The sequence below is a fragment of the Esox lucius genome, chromosome 7 (genome assembly GCF_011004845.1).
Source record: "Esox lucius isolate fEsoLuc1 chromosome 7, fEsoLuc1.pri, whole genome shotgun sequence".
NCBI lineage: Eukaryota > Metazoa > Chordata > Actinopteri > Esociformes > Esocidae > Esox > Esox lucius.
Window position 1 is genome coordinate 25236797 of NC_047575.1, and position 21951 is coordinate 25258747.

General features: G+C 38.6%; 1 protein-coding gene across 1 annotated transcript in view; it reads right to left on the reverse strand.

Annotated features, from left to right (window-relative positions):
* Nucleotides 1-21951, reverse strand: part of LOC105030989 (polypeptide N-acetylgalactosaminyltransferase 10) — a 63843-nt gene that overhangs the window by 23729 nt on the left and 18163 nt on the right. The window contains exons 2-4 of the mRNA XM_013134515.4: nucleotides 9707-9812; nucleotides 8281-8419; nucleotides 6910-7076 (exon numbers count right to left, since the gene is read on the reverse strand). Of these exons, the coding sequence (XP_012989969.1) occupies nucleotides 6910-7076; nucleotides 8281-8419; nucleotides 9707-9812 (412 nt within the window). The remainder of the gene's footprint in view (nucleotides 1-6909; nucleotides 7077-8280; nucleotides 8420-9706; nucleotides 9813-21951) is intronic.

Consider the following 21951-nt stretch of genomic DNA (forward strand, 5'->3'; position numbering starts at 1 on the left):
CTGGAGACAACGTGGTGGGTCAGTGATGGTCTGGGGAGGCATATCCTTGGATGGTCACACAAACCTCCACGTGCTAGCCAATGGTATCCTGACTGCTGTTAAGTACCGAGATGAAAGCCTCAAACCCATCATCAGACCTTACACAGGTGCAGTGGGCCCTGGGTTCCTCCTGGTGCAGGACAATGGCCGGCCCCATGTGGCCAGAGTTTGTAAGCAGTTCCTGGATGACAAAGTCCCTGATGCCATTGACTGGCCCCCATGTTCCCCTGACCTGAAACCAATTGAGAACATTTGGGACGTTATGTATCAGTGCATCCAATGATGCCCTGATCCAGGTCTGGGTGGAGATCCCCCAGGACACTATCAGCCGTCTCAACCGGAGCATGCCCAGACGTTGTCAGGAGTGCATACAGGCATGTGGGGGCCATACACACTACTTAGTCACATTATGAGTTGCCTTGATGAAATTTCCATTGTTTACTTTGATTTTCGGTGTGAATGTGAATGCAGTTTCCATTGACTGTCATGTCTTTTTTTTTTCCTCAATGAATTATGCAATGTACAGTAAAGATCTTGATCTTTAATATGTTTCATTGATCAAGACCCAATGTGTGATTTAAGTGTTCCATTCATTTTTCTGAGCATATATCTATATTTGGGCTGTCTAAGTCAGTGCGTGCAACTATTTTAAAATGCTTGCCGTTAACACATTTGAATTTGTTTGGCGTCAGGACTGTTTTTGCCTAAGCATAGCATTAACGTCATCAGTTGCATTTCCATCAAAAAATATTCAAATAGAGGAAAATATAAAACAAATTCCATGCCATGCAAATTACAGATCTCTCTTGATTAGTGTTTGCAGACAAACATCAATATACCTAAATAAATCAGTGTGTTTACTGGGGTCCTGTTTGCTTCATTGTTTTTATAAGGTATTCTACAAGGCCCTCAGAATGTTTAATCAACAATAAGAAAGTTGCTAAAATTTACATTTGAAAACCCGAGCAAACTCTCTAAACAGATTGCTCAGGGTGAAAGAAAGGGATAGTATAGTATATTCAGGGGCACATGATCAGCAGCAGAGTCTGGTCCACAGCCATGTTGTACTAATGCACTTTTTTATTCAATCAGCTTCCAATTACATTGGAGGCAATATGGCCCAGGGAGGATATGTCAGTTGGTGGATTCATTCCCAGATGCTTGGCAGCACACCAAAGACTGGCCCAGGAATGTATTCCTCTAGCAAAAATATTCAAGTGCCTTTGTGAACTTCATCACATTACTCTTTTTGGGCATGTTGCTAGGATTTTGTAAGGATATAAAAGTCGAGGATGAGCTCCCTATTCTGTCCAAAGAATCTGGTTGACCCCTTTACTGAGGGAAATACAAGTACACAGGAAGTAAATACTGTAGGTAGTGGGGATAAGTTGACATTTTACTGATGTGCATGGGCGTACAATGAACGAAATGAAATAGCAAACAGTTGCATTGGATCAGTGAATTCTGACAGTAGAAATCCCTTGCAGAAGTAGAAAAATCTGAACATGTCCTTGCCTTCAGTTAGTTACTTCTGAATGGTACCGCCTAATGCTACCAGTAGTGACAAGGACACTAGCAAAACTAAAGAAGAATGAATCAGGAAGATTAAAGAGAGGGCAACGGTCTGTGGCCACCACCAGCAAAACCATTCCCATTTTGGGGGTTGTCTTGCTGTTGCCTCTCCAGTGCACCCGTTGTCACTTTCATTTGCACCAAAACAGGTGACACTGATTCACAATATCTTATGCTTCCTAACCCAACAGATTAATATCCCTGAAGTTGAATTGACTTGGTGTTTTACAGAGATGATTACGGGTTCCCTTAATTCTTTTGAGCAGTGTATAAAAAACACTGCTGTGTTCACCACTATTCTCTAGTAATAGGACCAGTTGAATGCAAGTAGTACCTCGAAGGAAATTTGAATAAAGAAATAACTATTCAGCATGACAAAAGAGTAGAAAAGAAAAGCTTTGAGTGAGGAAAAGGGTTCAATTCTGGCTTAACTGGCAGAGGGATACAGTGAGTGTCAGATATCTTCCATCCTAAAAATGTCAAAGATGGCGTTTCATAAGAACAAGGTCAAGCAACAGCCATTGTGGACAACAAAGCTACAGACTGGCAGAGGGCGAAAACTACTGTCGACTCATTCCAATGTCACTCAACAACCGCAGGATGACATCAAGTAACCTACAAAAAGAATGGAAAACAGCAGTTGGGGTGAAGGGCACGGTGAGGATGGTTCGAAACAGGCTCCTAGAGGCAGGGCTGAAGTTGAGCAAAGCTAGAAAAAAGCCCTTCATTAATGAGAAACAAAGAAGAGCCAGGCAGAAGTTTGCAAAAGACCATAAGGATTGGATCGTAAAGGAACGGAGTAAGGTCATCTTCTCTGACGAGTCAAATTTTCAGCTTTGCCCAACACCTGGTCATCTAATGGTTAGACGGAGTCCTGGAGAGGCCTACAAGCCACAGTGTCTTGCATCCACTGTGAAATTCGGTGGAGGATCGGTGATGATCTGGAGATGCTTCAGCAGGGCTGGAATCGGGCAGATTTGTCTTTGTGAAGGACGCATGAATTAAGCCAAGTGGAAGGTTATCCTGGAAGAACACCTGCTTCCTACTGCTCTGACAATGTTCCCCAAATCTGAGAATTATTTTTTCCAGCAGGACAATGCTTCATGCCACACAGCCAGGTCAATCAAGGTGTGGATGGAGGACCACCAGATCAAGACCCTGTCATGGCCAGCTAAATCTCCAGACCTGAACTCTATAGAAAACCTCTGGAATATGCTTAAGAGGAAGATGGATGGTCACAAGCCATCAAACAAAGCCGAGCGACCTTAATTTTTGTGCCAGGAGTGGCATAAAGTCACCCAACAGCAATGTGACACTGGGGGAGAGCATGCCAAGACGCATGAAAGCTGTGATAAAAAAATCAGGGTTATTCCAACAAATATTGATTTCAGAATTCTAAAGTTAAAATATTAGTATTTTGTGGTTGAAAAATATTATTTTATTATTAGAGGTCTGAAAACAATGCATCTTTTTTTTTGTTTCTACAAATACTCTAAATGACAATATTTTTATTTGGAATTTGAGAGTAATGTTGTCAGTAGTTTATTTTTGCAGTGGTCTCTTAATTTTTTCCTGAGCTGTATACATTATTATTACCATGAAAATATCGAAAATAGAGTTTCTGATTATTTCACAAAACGATATGGTCAAAACTATATTGACAAACATATACATTAAGTAAAGGTATAGGTTTTGTTCACTCCCATTAGCAGGGTACACCTGTTGAAATATAATGTTAAAGTTCTGAGAACACTGCAACTAGGGTATCAGGTGCTCTGGCTACAGTAACAGAAAGGGATAAGTGAATGAGAGTCAGTAGTGGAGAAATGGATAGAAAGAGTAACAAGACAGGACACTGATAGGAAGAGTGAGAGGTGCATGTGTCAGGTAGGGGGACCGGCAGGGTGGGTGACTAAAAGGTGGGTAGAGGAAGGTTTCTGATGCATTGCAACCATCCACTCAATCGATCCCATCAGGGTCTCAAGAGTAAGGCTGAGCAAGTAATTGGACCATAAATCTAGCAACAACAGGACTCCATCACAGAGCAGCGCTTGGCACAGGCCACAGTCTCAATGCAGTCCCGCAAAGATTCATTGGGAAGCAACAAATGGCCGTAAATTATGAAACTCCTGGGGTGCGTGCGTGAGTGAGTGAGTATGTGTGTTCATTCAGGTTGAAGTGGGACATCAATTGGGCAAGTGGGAGGGAAAAATGGGAAAGTATGACTTCCAGGTGGAAGTGGCTTTAAATTGGGTTAATTAAAAAAGGCTGTAAAAGGAACTCCTGACGCCATTTGTAGTGAAATGCACACCAAAAAAAAGAAAGGTGTATTTAGACAAAACATTATAATGTCAATCAAATCACAGTATAATGCCCCAGTATGAGTTCACTTTGTGTTACTAAAGCCTTAAGTCACAGAATGGAGATGGATTTGAAGTGTTGCCCATGAGGGTCAAATGGGTTCCATCAATCCACAAAATGGCTAGTTGATAAGGGCCAGCAGGTGGCATCATGTGGAAGTACAGTGTAGCAGCTTGGGGTCCATGTAAACCTGAAGTAAAATCCAGGCCCACCTTTAAGAAAGAAGAAGTGGGGGATGATCACAAGTAGAGTACCACAAAAATGTGATGTAGTAGAAACCAAGAACACAATCTGAACCATGATGTGCAGATTAAGGGGCTTTGCTGATCTGATCCCTACAAAACCAGAACATTAGGATGCAAAATGGGACACAGGAACAGATCAGCTGATTGACCTCACATGAAAACATATGGATAGAGCTCTCAGCCCAGTCTGTCTTACTCACTTTATGTCTGTGACAATGGTAATGAGTAGATGCAATGCAGTAAAAGAGGGAATTTACAAGGGAACTAAGGCTGTAACGGTACACACATTCGTAAACATACTGTACAGTAGGGTCTTTACAGTTCCCTTGTGAACCCAAATGAATACTTTTTTTTAATAATTGTGCCTTTTTTACATATTGCACTTTATTTTTAGATTGTGCTCTCATCAGGTTACACACACACACACGCACACGCACACGCACACACGCACGCACGCACGCACGATTACTATTGCATCTTTTGCCCAATAAACATGTTTTAACTGTTGAAAATACATTCCTACGCTGTACTGGAAAAGTAGTGAAAAGTGACCCTGAAACTGGAATATGTACCGTCGCTTAGACTTGCCTGTTGCATGCATAAATTCAACTACCAAGTTTTGAAGTTAACGGTTTGAAGCCAGGTGATGTGTCTGTAGTTTTTTAGCACTTTGATTATGCTAGTTCAAAAGACGTTAACCAACTGGCAGTCACTGATCACAGTTGCCTGTGGAACCCAATATACAGTTTAAAATACTGTAGATTTTCTGTAACCATCTAGGGATTATAGATAACTATCCCCATTTCAACAAAAATGTCAATTTCTGGAGCAAATAGCTGTATTGTGTCTAGTCACAAGCATCTGACAATTACACAAATTACGTTCTAAGCTGAGTCTATTTACTACACCCTAAAATCACATTACTGACAGATAAAGGTACATTTATTATACAAATTACATTGAATGATTATACATGGCAATCGCATATTCACCAAAAACCAACAGAAAATAAATGTCATAGGGTGGAAGGGGAGTCCTTTAAGCTATGCTAGCTGTCAACATTAGGAAAGCCACAAGGGCTGACATACTTAACCCAGGTCTGATGGTTAGGGCTGTACCATATCTTTGGTGCTTTTACACAGTTCTTTTTATCCAACATTCATTTCTGGGGTCAATTCTAAAGCACGGAAAACTACATGCTTGCACTACATAAGTGTGGGGATACTTGTGACGTTGATACTTATTAACCTTTCTAAATTGTCTTGCCTTGCACAACTTCTGGAGTCACTGGTAAATATATAGGGCCATTCTTTTTTTAGCTTACAACTGCAAGTTGAACAAATATCAATCAGGCTTTAGACCTGGGCACAATACTATTACAGCCACTACACTGGTTGTAAATCATATTGTTGAAGCATTGGATGAGAAATGAAATTGCGGTCAAAGGCTTCGATACTGATAATCATTTCAATTTGCTAAAAAAAACTGATCTCACTGTTTCAGAATTACCTCAGCAATAGAACTCAAGCTATTTTAACAGATGGGGTTCAATCTCCCAAGTTTCTCACAGTACACAAAGGAGTTCCACATGTTTCATTCTGGGTCCTTTATTGTTCACTCAGTATATAAAGGATATCTTTAACTCTGTGAGAAACTGTAATGTTTAAGGTGATGTAACAGTATCACATGCTGTTCCCCCATCTCTAGCACAAGCAAACGCATACCTGGAGTCTGATTTTAAACTACTACAAATGAACTTACGGATCTTAGGTTGGCGCCAAATGCAAGTAAAACTAAGTATATGCTATCAAAATTTACAATTCACTGTTCATAAACTTTTATATTAAAACACATATTGGTGAAAAGTCTGATGATCAAAGTGGGTTAATTTCATAGAAACAAATCATATCTGTCACCCGGCATAGAAACAAAAACAATTATGAAATTGTAACCTTAACCCTAAGCTATACATGGATCAGCATCAGTATGGAAAACACTGGATGCCGTTTATCATGCAGCGTTGCTTTTTACTACTGGTGAAAACGCCCACTCATCACTACTTCACACACTGGGACACAGATAGAGAGAATGGCTAAACATCAGATAACATTGACTGAGCCAACAGACCTAATTGAGTCAGTGGCAGAAAATGCAGTTGGATTGTAAATAAATTGTTTTATTAGGTTATTTGTCACATTCAAGCTTTATAAAGAATGCCTAGATAACATGATACATTATTTGATGTAATTGTTGTTGCCTTTATATGTTATATCTTTATATTATTTTGTAAGTGCAGTTGAAGTTCTGACATGGCTCACAGGTGGGTGAGGTGCTATGGAACCAAAAGATGAGTTTGTATCTAGCTGCAATATAAGGGACTCTTTTTAGAGAAACAGTTTATTACTGGTCCACGTATGCATAATGGGTCTTGGCCTTCAAAATAAAGGTACAGCTCTAAGTAAACATGCTGTTACACAAGAGTCAATTCAATAGTGAGGGTAATTATACATGTCTACGTACGGTACCAGCCAAAACTTTGGTCACACCCATTCAAGTAAATAGGTGTGTCCAAACATTTCGCTCGGACTGTATCTATGTGCTTGGTATTTGTGTTTCCAGTGAACTTATCTGTCCTTGCGTCATTGTCAGTGCATTGTGGCCCGTGTGATTTTACATCCATGTCCAAGTGTACCTTTGTCACTGAAGTCATCCACCAGTATGACCTCAGCAATGAGTTCTTGTGGAGAGCGGTTGAGTACGCTGTGTACAGTCCTGAGCAGAGACGACCAGCCCTCGTTGTGGAACGGGATGATGATGCTGGTGTTCGGTAACTTCTCCCCATACAACTTTTGTTTACAGCTAAACACACACAAACAAACAGGCAACCAAATCAAGCAGCAAATAGCTAAAAGGTGGAGAGTCTATAGCCGGGCTGACGGATCTAGGATTCGTTTATTGTTTTATTATAAAATGACATCGACTGATCCTGTATCAACAATTGTAGTCAAATGTTTCATGACTACACAGGCTCTCAAAAGAATAAAGTTGTTATGAGTAAGCCTAGTATTCATCATCCATAAATATAACCAGATGACATCACACAAAGAAATAATGACACTGTATCTAATAATTTTATAGAAGTAATCATGGTAGACACCAAAAATGCTTTACAGGGCTGATGCAGCACCTCCGGTGTCTAGTTCATGAGGGAAATGGGATCTAGAACAGAGCACTATTCTAATTAATCTAATTTCTTGTAAAACATGGCGATGATTCCAAAATGGCCTAGTTCAGCAGTCTAATCTATCCTGCTATCAGCATCAACCATGAGAATTATTTAATGTAACAATGCTACATTTTAGCTTCTCCCATCAGGTAACCTATCAAACTTAGCCCAATGCTAAAAAGATGCAAATTAGATTATTTCCATGGAAAATCCTGCATAAACCAATTACATCAATGGGAATGACCATCAATGTGCTGCTCACTGTTAAGAGTACTGAGCAGGCAGCAGCGTGTTCCTCAAAGGCTCTATTCACTGAACTAAGGGACTGGATACCCAAATGTCTTTCAACTGTGAGGGACTGGATACCCAGTGTAGTTATTGAAGTGAGACTGGATACACAAATGTCTTTCTAGAACACCCACTGCAAAGGAAACTCGGGCTGCTCTCTACTCACATTAGCAGTCACTTTAGGCTGTAGAGTCAATGTGTCTACATGTACCTCCTCACATCTACGTCCAATGAGTCAGGTACAAAGGGTGAAGGTGGTTCATATTTCATGTGAACAAGTATGACACACAGCAACAAAAGAAGTCAACTGAAAGGAAATTGATTCCTTGACTGGTATAAATGAAGAGTAGTAATGTATTAGAGAATGAAGGTTAAGCCATAACTATACCTGGAAAGGAGAGGCTTCTGTCATGTTCAGCTTTTTTGGCTTTATCAGGAGTAATCTTATGTTCAGTAGATGGTGCTAAAGAGCATGATATCTTTATAGTGATAAAAATATAGCCCACTCACCTTTTGGAAGGAATGCGTGAGATAAGTGTTGACACTTACTTTGGGTGACGGATGTCTGCGACAGAGCGGTTGAGGGAGATCCGATCACTAACGTAGATGTTGAACCCATTCTCCCTGTAGGCCTGGTCCACCCGGTCAGCATCAGTCAAAGGAAAGGGCTTTCCTTGCTCCCCGTTACCTACACACGCACATACGCACATATGCACGCACACACACACACACACACACACACACACACACACACACACACACACACACACACACACACACACACACACACACACACACACACACACACACACACACACACACACACACACACACACACACACACACACACACACACACACACACACACACACACACACACACACACACACACACACACACACACACTACATTGTCTGTGGAAGACTTGGGTTGAAACGCTCTTATAGAGATAATAAATATGAAATGGGCCATTGTTGTTTGATATAAAATAAACGAATAAGCCAGCTATTGGTGGGAACCCAAGTATTGGTTAATGCTTTCCATTACCATAATTAGATGTTGCAGTACATGTTCTCTTACGTCACATAGCTAGTTGTTTTCCGAAGCTCAACTAGATACTGCGGCCATTAAAGTAGCAACCTAGTTAGCTACAATATGTTATAAGCCACTGGTTAAGTCATGCAGGAATGGCAGTATTAAATGTAAAAACGTTTTGCATTTTGTTATCTTGTTAAGATAACAATTACCAAAAATATCACAATTTCTAACTTAGAAGACAGAGAAACATCTTAACAACTAATTCAAATTATGGAGTTACAATGCAGATAAATAGCAGCAGCAGGCAAGCACGGGTGTACTGTCTGTGTGAGTAAAACAAGACATGGCAATCAAGAACTGCTTTCAAATATATTCTCTTCTCCTTAAACCTAATGTAACGGAGTTAAGAAAGTCCTGTAAGCACACTCCACAACTAGCTTGAAATGCTGCTTATGGGTCTACTATATGGTTGTGATGATTTCAAGTAGAACAAGTGAATATAGTCACACGCATTACTAAAACATTGTCATTGCTAGTAAAAAAAAAAGGTAAAATATAAACAACATTTTACTGTTTTCATTGGGCCCTAATTTACGGATTATACTTGTTATTATTATACACATGAAAATGTCTGGGATTTTCATTTTAGCTCATTAAAATTACCAATACTGAACGTGCTTATATTTTTGTGCAGTGAACAACACCACAGACGGTGAGCCATGTTAAATGTTTTGTTGATTATTTGAATGATTGGACATGTTGTGCATAGAATAATCGATTACCAAAATTATGGATATCTTCAGCCCTACATTGGTCAAGTCCCTAGTGCTGTGCTCTCTTCATTCTGGGTCATCACGGTGCCTCTAATTGATAAAGTAATGTATTGCCCAAAAAAACTTTTGGCTAAAGGGAAGAGAGAAAAAAAAGGAATTCCTACCAGAACGAGCAGCGTCTCTCCTGATGGCCTCATAGTCATGCCAGTCTTTCCTCCTCACACCGTCCCGCCCCACCTGGGCATCCTTCCGGGGCCTAACGTTCACTCCCTGCCAAATTACATAGGAACAGAGGGTCACACATCAGGACACACACCCACACAGAGGGTATCACAAACATACAGTACAGAAATGTAAAATGTCAAGACTCTACATAGGTACACAAAATTCTGAGAGCCGCAAAGAACCTGGCAAAAACAACCATTGTGAATAGTAATTATGGGACTTCATAGCCTTAAACAGAGGTTGATTGATGTAACTGAACACACTACAAAAAAGAATCTTAAAAAAAAAAAAAAACGGTTAACCCAGTGTAATTTAAACTCGCTCAAGGGCTCTAAATAAACTTCTGCATTGGTAATTTCCTCATAAATGGAGCAGAAGTAACAAATAAAAAATAAATAAAAAGGGATGAAACAAACAAGCATTGGGAGAAAATAACATTTAACATTATTTAGCTGTGAACGGGCCCATGCTGTTGAGAGGTGTCGGAACAAGACATACACTCTCTTTAGAAATCGTTATCCATGCATCGTCAGAAGACTTCACTCCTATTATGAAAATATACATGAAGATGCACAATGTCGCCCATCAGCTTGATCAATGTGTGTGGTACCTTGCGTGGCAACAGAACCAACTGGAATAAGAGTGAACTAATGCCTGGAGGGATACAGGACAGATCTTAGTTAGAATCATCCATTTAATTCTTCCTCAGAGAATTTAACCCCAGAGATTGAAGTTACAAAGCCATACTCTTTTCTATTTGAAGTGTACTTACTTCCACTGATTTATTTTAGAATATCCCCAAGTTCAATATTAATCAAATGTACTAAATTTTCTATTAAAATGTCAAGGAATATTTAACACACAGAATAGGTAGAAAGGTACCTCTGTGAGGAAAGGGTTCCATGTTACCTCGGAAGGTGAGACATTTTCACCCACTTACACTATTCAAACAAGATAAAGGAACCAGACAAGCCTAAGTCACCTGGCCAGCGATTAAAAGGGATGAACGTTGTTGCCTGCACTGGATTCGAACCCGAGTCTCCCGTGTGAGAGACTGTGCCTTTAACCACTACGTCACAAAATGATACATAGGCCATGTGTTGGTATAGTGTCTCGACATTAGATCATCTATACGCCTTAACACCGTGCTGGGTTTTAATATTTTTCTAGACACCATAAAGCATTGTGTTAAAGTGATTAACGGTACTTATTAAGTTAACTTCCACCACAAATAGCATCTATGAACTGTATGGCTTTTGCCACTGGCCGTTTTAACAGCTTATTAGCAAGTAATCAGGTGACTTTGATTCACAATCGCTTATGCTTCCTAACTGGACAGATTGATATCCCAGAAGATGAATTCACTTGGTGTTATACTGTGTTTCAGAAATACTAATAGGTTTTATCTAATAGGGACTAGTAACAAGAGGGTAAATCTGCATATGTATTAATATGCTTGAACTTTCTTGGTGAAATAAAATATTATTCTTAATTTTGCAAATACATTTTCATTCCTGAAATATTAAATCCCAATTATTTCCTTGATTGTATATTTTCTGTTTTTAAAATATAGGCAAAAAAAAAAATCCAAAGACGTTCACAATAAATCTACAATTTCCTGAAAATCACCTCTTTAAGTACACATTGTAAGGTTGGAACTCCCAAACATTATATTTTAATTAAATGTTGGCTTAATGACATCCCAGGTCATCCAGTTGGCCTGTTATTTGGAATGAAAATCCCTTACTTTATTGGCGCAGTGTTATTGTCTCCTATCTGCCTTAAATAGCCACTTAATAGTCATAACCCCAATCAAGAACAGCACAATCTGTATTGTGAAGAAATTGACATGTACTTCGTCCTTAGACCACTGTCCTCCCTGCGTCTGATAAAGAGGAACAACTACTATGGCCTTTCTATAAAAAAAAAGATAATACTTCTGATCACTGGGGAAATGTAGAAATCCACAATATGGAGATCTATATCTAGAACGGACTTTAGCATCCTTTGACCAACAGAGATAACTATGTACTGCATAGAAATGCCTTCCCCTGAACCATGCAGATTAGAGAGTATGCAAGGAAACAACAGCATTAAAAAATGCTAGGCAGTTCAAAATGTTCCCCAAAATCAACCAAACAACTTACAGCAAAATAGAATTATTGCTTTTATCCTTACAGGCTTTGAATCGGTTTGGCCACAGATAAGCTTTGCTTAATATCCAGGTTGATAACAATAGGCTTATGCTACATGCAGAACAGGCACTTGTTCAATGCCAAAAACATCAATTAAAAACAGATCCAGAAAACGGTTGGAAATTAGTTATTTCACTATTAAATCCCCTTTTCAAAAGCTCTGAATGTCGCTATGTTTGCATCCAACAACCTTACTACCAAAGAACTGTATACTGAGAACCAAAAACATGCACCAAGCTGAAAAAACTAATCTATGACGGACAGGTAACCTTATTATTCACATGCTTAGACTCGCTGCCACACTTCTGTAGAGAGTCAGACGCCAAGATCAAGCCTCAGTTCAAGAGAGCCGCTCTCAAAATGTCACAGCAAATGCCTTCTCCCTCTGCAGATCCTGCTAAGAGGAAGCAAGATTGTGCCGCCTCAATACCTTTTGATTAAAATTTCAGCACACAGCGCTATGATATTCCACTGGGGCTTTGCTGCGCTAACAAGACCTTGGAAAACAAGACAAGGATTTTCAGAAACTTTTTCCTGTGTGTGTCAGTGTGTAGTGAGAACAGAAATGACAGAGTTGAGCTGGGCAATAAAAAGAAAAAGCAATGTGGTATGTACCACAATAATTAAAGTAATTAAGAATTCAAGTGTTTTCTTTTTCTGTGGTAATGTGGCTATAAACTTGTGTGCAATAAATTACTAAATATTTGTGTGGTTTCATGTCACACAGAATAATCTTTAACATGTAGTTTTAGACAGGCTTTAATGTCCTGAAGATGATCAACAAATTGGATAAACTATTTTGATTATTTGACTTGCAGCAATTTAAGTACAATTCGTGATAAGACTTCAAATTTAACAATTCATATTATTTTTCAAGATAGAATTTTCTGGTATTTGATGCATTATTTGACAGAGACATTGGGGAAAGAGAGAGAATATTACACTTACTATTTCATTTCAATAAGATTTTTTTTAAATCCAGCAATAAATGCAAATGTATTCACTGTCCTGCTCATTTTGCATTCTAAAACATGTAGATGGCATTAATTTAAAAAAAATTGCAAATGTTTTGTAAAGTACATGTAGCAACATAGCAGCAGGTGTTTTGACAATGCTATTTTACCACAAAAACACACTAAAATAATTTAACATGAACAGTATCCCACAGAATGTCTCTCATGTAACGAGGAATTCAAGTTCCCAAATTATAACAGTACGTGGTAGACTGTCTTTAACCACTACGTTATTAAAACAGCGGGTGTTGCTGCACGTGACACGTGTGTAGAGGTGTCTGTATACCACTGTTTAAGCTGCTTTTAATTTACCAAAGACGAGCTCAACGAGTAGGCTACAGATGTCCTCACCGCGCGCGAAAGAACTCACCCCATTCTGCCGACGCGCAAAACAATTAATTTCAGAGTGTGTGCCTCTTCAGCGGGATGGAGTCACCGAAGTAACGCACTACGTCCTCTCAAATTCAACATTTAAATGCACTGGAAAACAACGATACGTTTTGCTATTAAAAATATAATTTCAGCTAGCCCACCACCATTTTTATAGAGATGTATGGAGGTTAAATACTTTTTAGATTAAAAAAATTTTGTGAATTGAAATTGTTCCAAATCGTGAAATTCGACTTCGGCGACAGACCAGACATCATGTCCTACTGTAGTGATCAGATGTAATGACTTTTTTCTTCACCAGAAGGCATGAAAGGGTAGCTAAAACGTTTTACTAAACCCATGAGAGAAGACTGTCATTTGTAACAAACAAAAAATACAACGTTCTTGAACAAAATAGTAAGGTGGCCCATAATAAGGGGTTGCTAACCAACTATATCTCCAAGGACAGTTCTGAAATGCTAATTAATGACATACTAGTTAACATCTGTACGTTATTAATAATCACTGAACATTGACAACTTGATCAAATGATTACTTGGTACAAGAAGATATATTTCAAAACTGCTGTTGTCTATGCAGATAATAGGGGGTTCTAAGCTAGCTATCAATATTGTTGCAACAGTTGTATCCATAGTTTTATTGAGCTATATTGATAAACGATGTGATTTTTCTTTCTTCAGATGAGCTTGTTGAAATATTTTACCTTAGGCCATGTTGTTGTTTTTTTTTACCGGACTTAGGCTGTCTGAGGGGCGGGGCAAAATAATGTAAAGGGCACCAGAGCATAAATGTGTTCCAAACCCTGTTTAAGATTAAAATTATTTTATGGGACTATGATTTACAGACACACACGCGCGCGCACGCGCAATGAGCTGTACAGTTGGAAGTTCACATACACTTATGCTGAAGTCATTGAAATTGAAAAACACTCCACAGATTTTTTTCCCGAACAAACTAGTTTTAGCAAGTTGGTTAAGACATCTACTTTGTACATGACAAGTCATTTTTCCAACAATTGTTACCAGACAGATTATTTCACCTATAATTCACTATATCACAATTCCAATGGGTCAGAAGTTTACATACACTATGGTGACTATGCCGTAGGCTAATTGACAATTTAAGTCAATTGGAAGTGTCCCTTTGGATGTACATCAAGGCCTACCTTTAAACTCAGTGCCTCTTTGCTTGACATAATGAGAAAATCGAAATAAATCATCCAAGACCTCAGAAAATAAGTTGTAGACCTCCACAAGAATGGTTCATCCTTAGGAGCAAATTCCAAACACCACGTTCATCTGTACAAACAATAGTATGCAAGTACAAACACCATGGGACCACACAGCCATCATACCACTTGGGAAGGAGACATGTTGTGTCTCCTAGCGATGAACGTACTTTGGCGTGACAAGTGCAAATCAATCCCAGAAGAACAGCAAAGGACCTTGTGAAGATGCTGGTGGAAACAGGTACAAAAGTATCTATATCCACAGTAAAAGAGGCCTTTATCGTCATAAACTGAAAGGCCACTCAGCTAGGAAGAAGCTACTGCTCCAAAACCACAATAAAAAAGCCAGACTACAGGTAGCAACTGCAAAGGTGCCTGTGCATACTTTTTGGAAAATGTCCTTTGGTCTCATGCTGGTCGCAAATGGATCTTCCAAATGGACAATGACCCCCAGCATACTTACAAAGTTGTGGCAAAATGGCTTAAGGACAACAAAGTCGAGGAAATTAAGTGGCCCTCACAAAGCCCTAACCACTATCTTGCAGAACATTTTTGGGCAGAACTGAAAAAGCGTGTGCGAGCAAGGAGGCCTACAAACCTGACTCGGTTACACCAGTTCTGTCAGGAGGAATAGGCCAAAAATCACCCAACTTATTGTGGGAAGTCTGTAGAAGTATTTTTTTTTTTATATATGTAGCTATCAATTTATGCTAAAAGCATTGTAAAAAAATAACAGTTAAAAGCAGTTTCTTCATCCCCCCCTTCAGCAATAAAATGTTCCATAGGAAACACTGCGGTATACTTCTGCATTGTTATACAAATTAAGTCGAAACTCCATGGATCTTGAAACGAGTTCCTTACATTACCTAGCATCCATGTCAACAACAAGTATACAGGGTTGCTACACTACATTCAACGCATTAAATTAGAAAGAGATTACAGTAAATGGCTAGCTAATAGCTATACAGTAATGAAGACAATGACTCCAGTCACACCATGGCTGGTTCCATTACGCTATGTGAACTACACTATGTAAATCAAAATCGAGAGGAGTGTGTTCGTTGTCCATGCAGTTAGTCCGCTGCAATATAACCATAAACAATTTTACTTTAGGCTTACGATAACATAGCTACTGAAGCTTGTAGCCAGCGACTTTTTAGTCTATCCTGAACAAATCCTAATGGCTGATTTGTTTTGTCCATGGCGAGGATCGAATGCTGGTCGCCTACGCATCAGTCCGCAACTCTAACCACTACGCAAACGATGGGTAGTCAGTCCGGCAGGTTTGCACTCAATCACTCAGTAAGAGACAATCGCTCTTCATGGCCGGCTCTGATTATGCGGTCCGACAAAAAAATCTAACTGAAATGCATTCAATTTACATTACAATTCAATTACATGTTAAATGGCATAAAATATAATATAGTGATATAATATGTATTCTACTTACAACCAAATGGATGCCAAAAGTGAGAAGTGCATCCCAAAAGAACGTGTGCATGCGCGTTCAATGCGCAACTGCACAAAAAATGCATGGAATTTGCTCACTTGTACTACAAGCAGCTAATAAATGAGGAAAATATAATTTGTGTCTCTTATTATTTGAGGGAGATAGTTAAACAACAAATACATATGCCTGTAAGCTTGAGGTAAGGCAGAAGTGTCATTCTTAATCAGGTTAAAATTTTGTTTGAAACCATCAGTTTGTGGCCCACACAGTCCAGCTAACTATGTTTAGTAGAGAAGAGATATGTCCTAGCTATATAATACCACCAATGGTTTTACAGCCACTGGCATTTATTTTGTTTTTTTAACTATATTTCAAAAGAGAGAATATTGCTAAAAATTTAACATATAACACATTAACAAATACATTAATATTTATAATAACAAAGGTCACTAATCAACCTTCAAAACCACCCTAGTAGTACCAGCTCATCCAATTTTAAAGTATCCTGACATTTATTCAGCAGGTAAGGCGAAAATGAACTAGGAGTGGGAATTGCAGAGGACCTCACAATATGATATAAACCTGATATGTTATTGTGATTCTTTACGTTGTGCTTTAAACTCAGTATTAGAATAAAATATTGGGATAGATTGCGAGTCATTACTAAGTTCTCATTTGAAATAGATTTTTTTCATTGATGATCATACATAACATTACAAAAATCTACTACAGCTCTTAATATATATATATTTTTCTTTGGGCAGATGAACAGAAGGGACTGATCTGGCTATTTAGAAACACGGCATATCATCCTTAGAACACCATCCCTAACTTGAAGCGTGGTGGGGTTAGCATCATGCTATGGTGATGCTTTTCAGTGGTGGGGACTGGGACACTAGACACGATTGAGGGAAGAATTAACAAAGCAAAATACATGGGTCCTTGAAGAAACCCTTACCCAGAGTGCATAGGACCTCAGACAGAAGTGAAGATTCATCTTTCAGCGTAACAATGATTTCATGTTTCCAAAATATAATGTGTAAAAGACCAGGGGAGGTGAATGCTTTTGAATGGCACTGTATATTCTCTTCTGTATTAGGGAACTGGATGTCCAATTAGCATGTATTTGTAATACATTTCCACTAAAATCTAAAATTGATTTGCAAAAACACTCAAAACCAACCTTACATCAAAATGTTATTTTGGAAATTGCTTCAGTTTTTCTACTGTGCAATAAATCCATATTTGAATCTGGAAAGAAAAAAATAGTGAAAGATAACAGCAGTTTGCAGCCTTCATACACCCTTTACTTTGTGACAGTTGAACAAGAGAGCTCCTCTATGGAGCTGAGAAAAGAAAACAAACATTCCCGAAAATGCATATTAATACCTAGAAATGCTATGGCGTAATGATCCTATTAATAGTGAAGTCAGGAAAAGTAAATCAAAAATTACTTTAACCTAACAACTAGCAGAAGTAGTTTAATTTTCTTTCTTCTGCATTATAGCACAATAGGATTAATACTACCATCAGTGTCTTATCCCAGACATAATGTAAACACAAAAATTATTTTGATAGCTGAACATCAGAAGGCCCCACACTGGCAGAATCTAATTACACAATGAGCTCATCTCAGTTACATCAGCATTCAGGACAAATCACAAACATCCCACAATGCATTTGCAATCAAGCACAGAATGGGCTAGAATCAGATAGGTGAAAACATCAGCCCATTTACCTGGCTGCATAATTCCATGACCATAATGTATATATAATATTAGCATTAATTAACTTCAATGTACCCTCTTAATGGTGCAGTATTCTCATTTGATGGATGTAAATAAAGGTAATAATAATAACGGCTGAGTGGTACAGGAATGATGATGGAACAGGACAAATGGCTGCATGTCCAAACAATCTGTGCTCAAGACAATATACAGATCCTGAAAAAATTAAGACACCACGGCACCTTTATCTTCCCTTTGAAAAAAAGTCGAAAAGGAAGGTTTTTTGTGAGGAACAGAAGCATTAAATTTGCCGTGGTCTCCTAATTTTAACCCTTCCGTTCCTCACTCAAAACCTTCCTTTTCAACTGTTTTGGAAAGGAAAGAAAAAAGGTGCAGTGGTCTCTTAATTTTTTTCAGGAGTTGTACGTTCCTTTCACATTTCAGTGAATTCCCTCTGGAGGACTTAACAACCAGTGCGGAACCTTATCCACCATCAAAGTAGAACTTCATGTAGTTGGCTATAGTTAGCTTTTTCCCACAAAATATGAAAACACAAAACACTGGCTGTCAACACAATGACTGTCTCCACAGCAGTAGATTAAATTAATTACATTTTCCTACACAAATAGCTTTGTTTTGTTATTTATCTGGTTGATTTAAAATGTTCAAACCACCCATATTTATTACTGTGTAGGCTATAGGTGTATTTCTCTATAAAAAAGCATTTATGATTTATCAGTTAAGATGCAATAGGAAATATTTTGTTATATTTTTATCTTGGCTAACATTTGAAAACAAAACTATTAGCATTGTAATTAGTTGACATTGTTTTTAGGCTGTGTCTGCTACATTTCTCAAATGTCCGCTAATTTGTTCTCCTCAATCCAGCACTGGGCTGATGATTTTCCCAATAGAAAAAATCTGCACTTCTTGAAATTTCTTCTTGTGTATTTGACATTTGAAAGGGACTGGCACCCACAAACATGTTTTGCTGCAAACATTTGAACTGAGCACACCTCTCCCTTTCCTTACTTGACCGCAACATGAAGCAGGTCTCACAAGCAAAGGGCAATGCACCTGGAGAGGTACTACTCTGTCAGCCTCGCTGGGTGCAGAAGTGGTTTTGTGTGTGCATGTGTGGTGTGGGAGTGTAACTCAAATGTGCTATACTATGTCCGTGAAAAAATGGTGAGACAGCAGCCGCAATTACCAATTCGCGACGATCAAAACCACACATAGGGTTTAAATAACTAAACAAATAGCTGGACAGACACAATACAAAGTTTTTGTGGAATGGCAAGGTGTGGTGTGACTGGTTACCAAAGGCTGCTCTCTGGTCGAGCATTAGAGTTGGTCTCAGTTTCCACAGACAGATCTATAAAAGGAGGGATTTGAAGGTTATGGACAGGGCTCTCTGAGTCACATTCACTCTCTAACCTCATTTTCATCAAGCTCTGGTAAATCGTTAATCTCACATAGACCAGATTATATTTAGCATTGAGGACTGGGATTAATATTGCATATTTCTCTGCTTGGGTTGTCACAAAACACAGCAGAACTTAATCGTTAAGAGTTCCCGATTATAGATGTGAGACCCAATCTCATACATTTGCACATATATAAGCTCAGTTTGTTTCCTGGTTGTCCTGCTTCAACAAAAATATGCATGGCATAGTTTTGGTGTCAATGGCTCTCCTGGCATTATCCAGCAGGGCTTACGTTCAACACACCATTGCAGGAATACATATGTAACTATTTTTCTATCACTATTTTGTAAATTGCAATTAAGTTCAGAGTGAGCATTTCAGCAGTGCTATTACATTCAATATCAACATATCACAGTGCTATTGGTCCTCCTGATTATGTTGAGTGTCAACATATGAGAAGTATTGTTTACAGTTTTTTGGTAAACCTGGATTGTTTTTCGAGCAGACATTGACCCAGCTGGTGTTATGAAATGCAGAAACGGGAGATGAGTGGTTCGTATTCGCGGAAGGCACTTCATTTTAGTCGCACAGGGATGTTGGGCATATCAGTGGAGCATGTCAGTTTTTGCGACTAATCATGGTCTGCTCAAAGTGACCTATTATTAATGGGAAATCAAAACTGCCCAACTCTTTGAGGCTGTCTTTATTTGATTTTGGAGAGAATTTCCTCCCTGCAGGCACATTGAAAATCTGGATAATTAAGGCAATCTTTGTTAGTTTTGCCCGGTTACAGTACACTTCAGTGTATCCCCTTACGAGGATTTATTTATTAAAAGTGTCCATAGTCGGCCTTGATATTTTTTAAACGCACAAATAAGAACAAAGTCTAAGCCTCAGTTTAGCTGAGGTGTTAGGCATCTACAGAATAGTACTTAGATGGCAGTCATCTGCAAAACTGTAGAAGACTGGTCACTTAACTAAATATGTTTCTTCAACTTTTGCCTTTCAAACCAATTTGCAACCAACATACATTTGAGGTTGGATAAATCTTACTGAACAAACACATTTCATGGTTACCTGGTTTGGAACACTTCCCTATCCTTGAAATCAAATATATTTTAGGAAGCACCAAATATTTAAAACAATTGGAGGCATTGATTACTAAAGACATTGAGTAGCTCAACCATAATTCCCTGCCTGAAAGGTGGTTTGTTAGATTAGATTTGGACAATAACTTGTATTAGCAGGCAACAGACATGGTTGTTGGCATTCTTTATTTCAGACACAGCAAGGAGAATTGTGTCTAAGTTTCCCAATTTTACATTATCAGGAAGGTCTGCTAGTGGACTCGGTATTTCTATTAAGATCTGTAACCGACGCACTTTGTTTAGGGTGAGGTTTGCACCTCTTTTTATTCCACTACATTACTGGAGCAGCAAAATCATTTTGAAAGGAGTTTCTCTCCTTTCAACTTTGTTGTTACTTATTCTCATTCTTTATGAATACAAATTCATGCATATAAACCTGCTGTTGGTCCTCCTTATTTTTGAAAGTCACCTTTATTTTAATCCTGTGTTTCATGAGTTTCTTTATGAAAGTTTTTAGCAAATCCAATGACAGCTTAATCAACGAGCTGAGCAGCACACAAACATTCTACAAATGCATGCAGGGAGGACAATTATATTATTTTATACAGGGAAAACCAACTGAGAACACTGTCTCATTTACAGTGGTGGCCTTAATTACAATAAAAAGAAAAACCAAAAATAAAACCAAAATACATTTCTTCAAATATAAAATGTGTATAACAAACATAAAACATTGCCCTGACCATGTGAAGTTAGTGTTACTCAGAGCAGTACTGAAGCGATATTGAGCAACAGCCTTCTGGCCCACTCCAATATCCCTCCACGCTCCAGTCAAATTGGGCCTGCTCAGCTTATATACTGTTTCCCCCAGGACCCTGGATTAGATGCAGCACACCAATTTCCACCAGAGATACAATCAGCAAATAAATAAAACAACCAGGGAAATCCACACACTGCTAATGGCGTCCCTGACAATAAAATACAACCCATGCAAACTCAGTGTGTTCACTATACTCTCTTACTAAAGTTAACATGGTCTATAGCTTCAGGACCATCTCGTGTGGCACAGTGATCTTTTGGTTAGGAATGAGGTTGGTCCTGCTCAAGGGGCCTACTCTGAGGCAGTAAAATGCCTACCCGGAATTGCCAAAAACTGAAATTCATCAAATGGCCACTTGAGGCTGGCTGCAAAATGGAGCAATCTCCACAGATCTCTATGGCAAAATGACCACATTTAAAGCAGTAATAAACAGGTTTACAGCCTGGTTAAAAAAAATAAAAATTATATTGCTTATTCCCCCCATTTCTTTTGTTATAACTCATCTGTTTAAATTATATTAAGTCTTTAAATTAGGTGGAGTGGTCTTCTGAGTGACAGGTGTGGTGCTGCCACTGTCACTCGTGTCACTCCAAGCGGTTTGTCCTTTCTGCTATCGCCTCAGCTAAATCCAGTCACTGACAAATAACGTTATAATCAAGTATAAACAACTTGTAACCATATAGTCTATGGCTCATAACTAAAGTAATGTGAAAATCTAATCTGCAAATCTCGACATATTTTTTTCAAAGTCTTGTCACGACAAAATCGAGTTGCAAAATGTATATATAAAAAACATGCTTAAGCATTTTAAGCATTTAGGTTTTGTTGTATAGTATCAGGTTAACT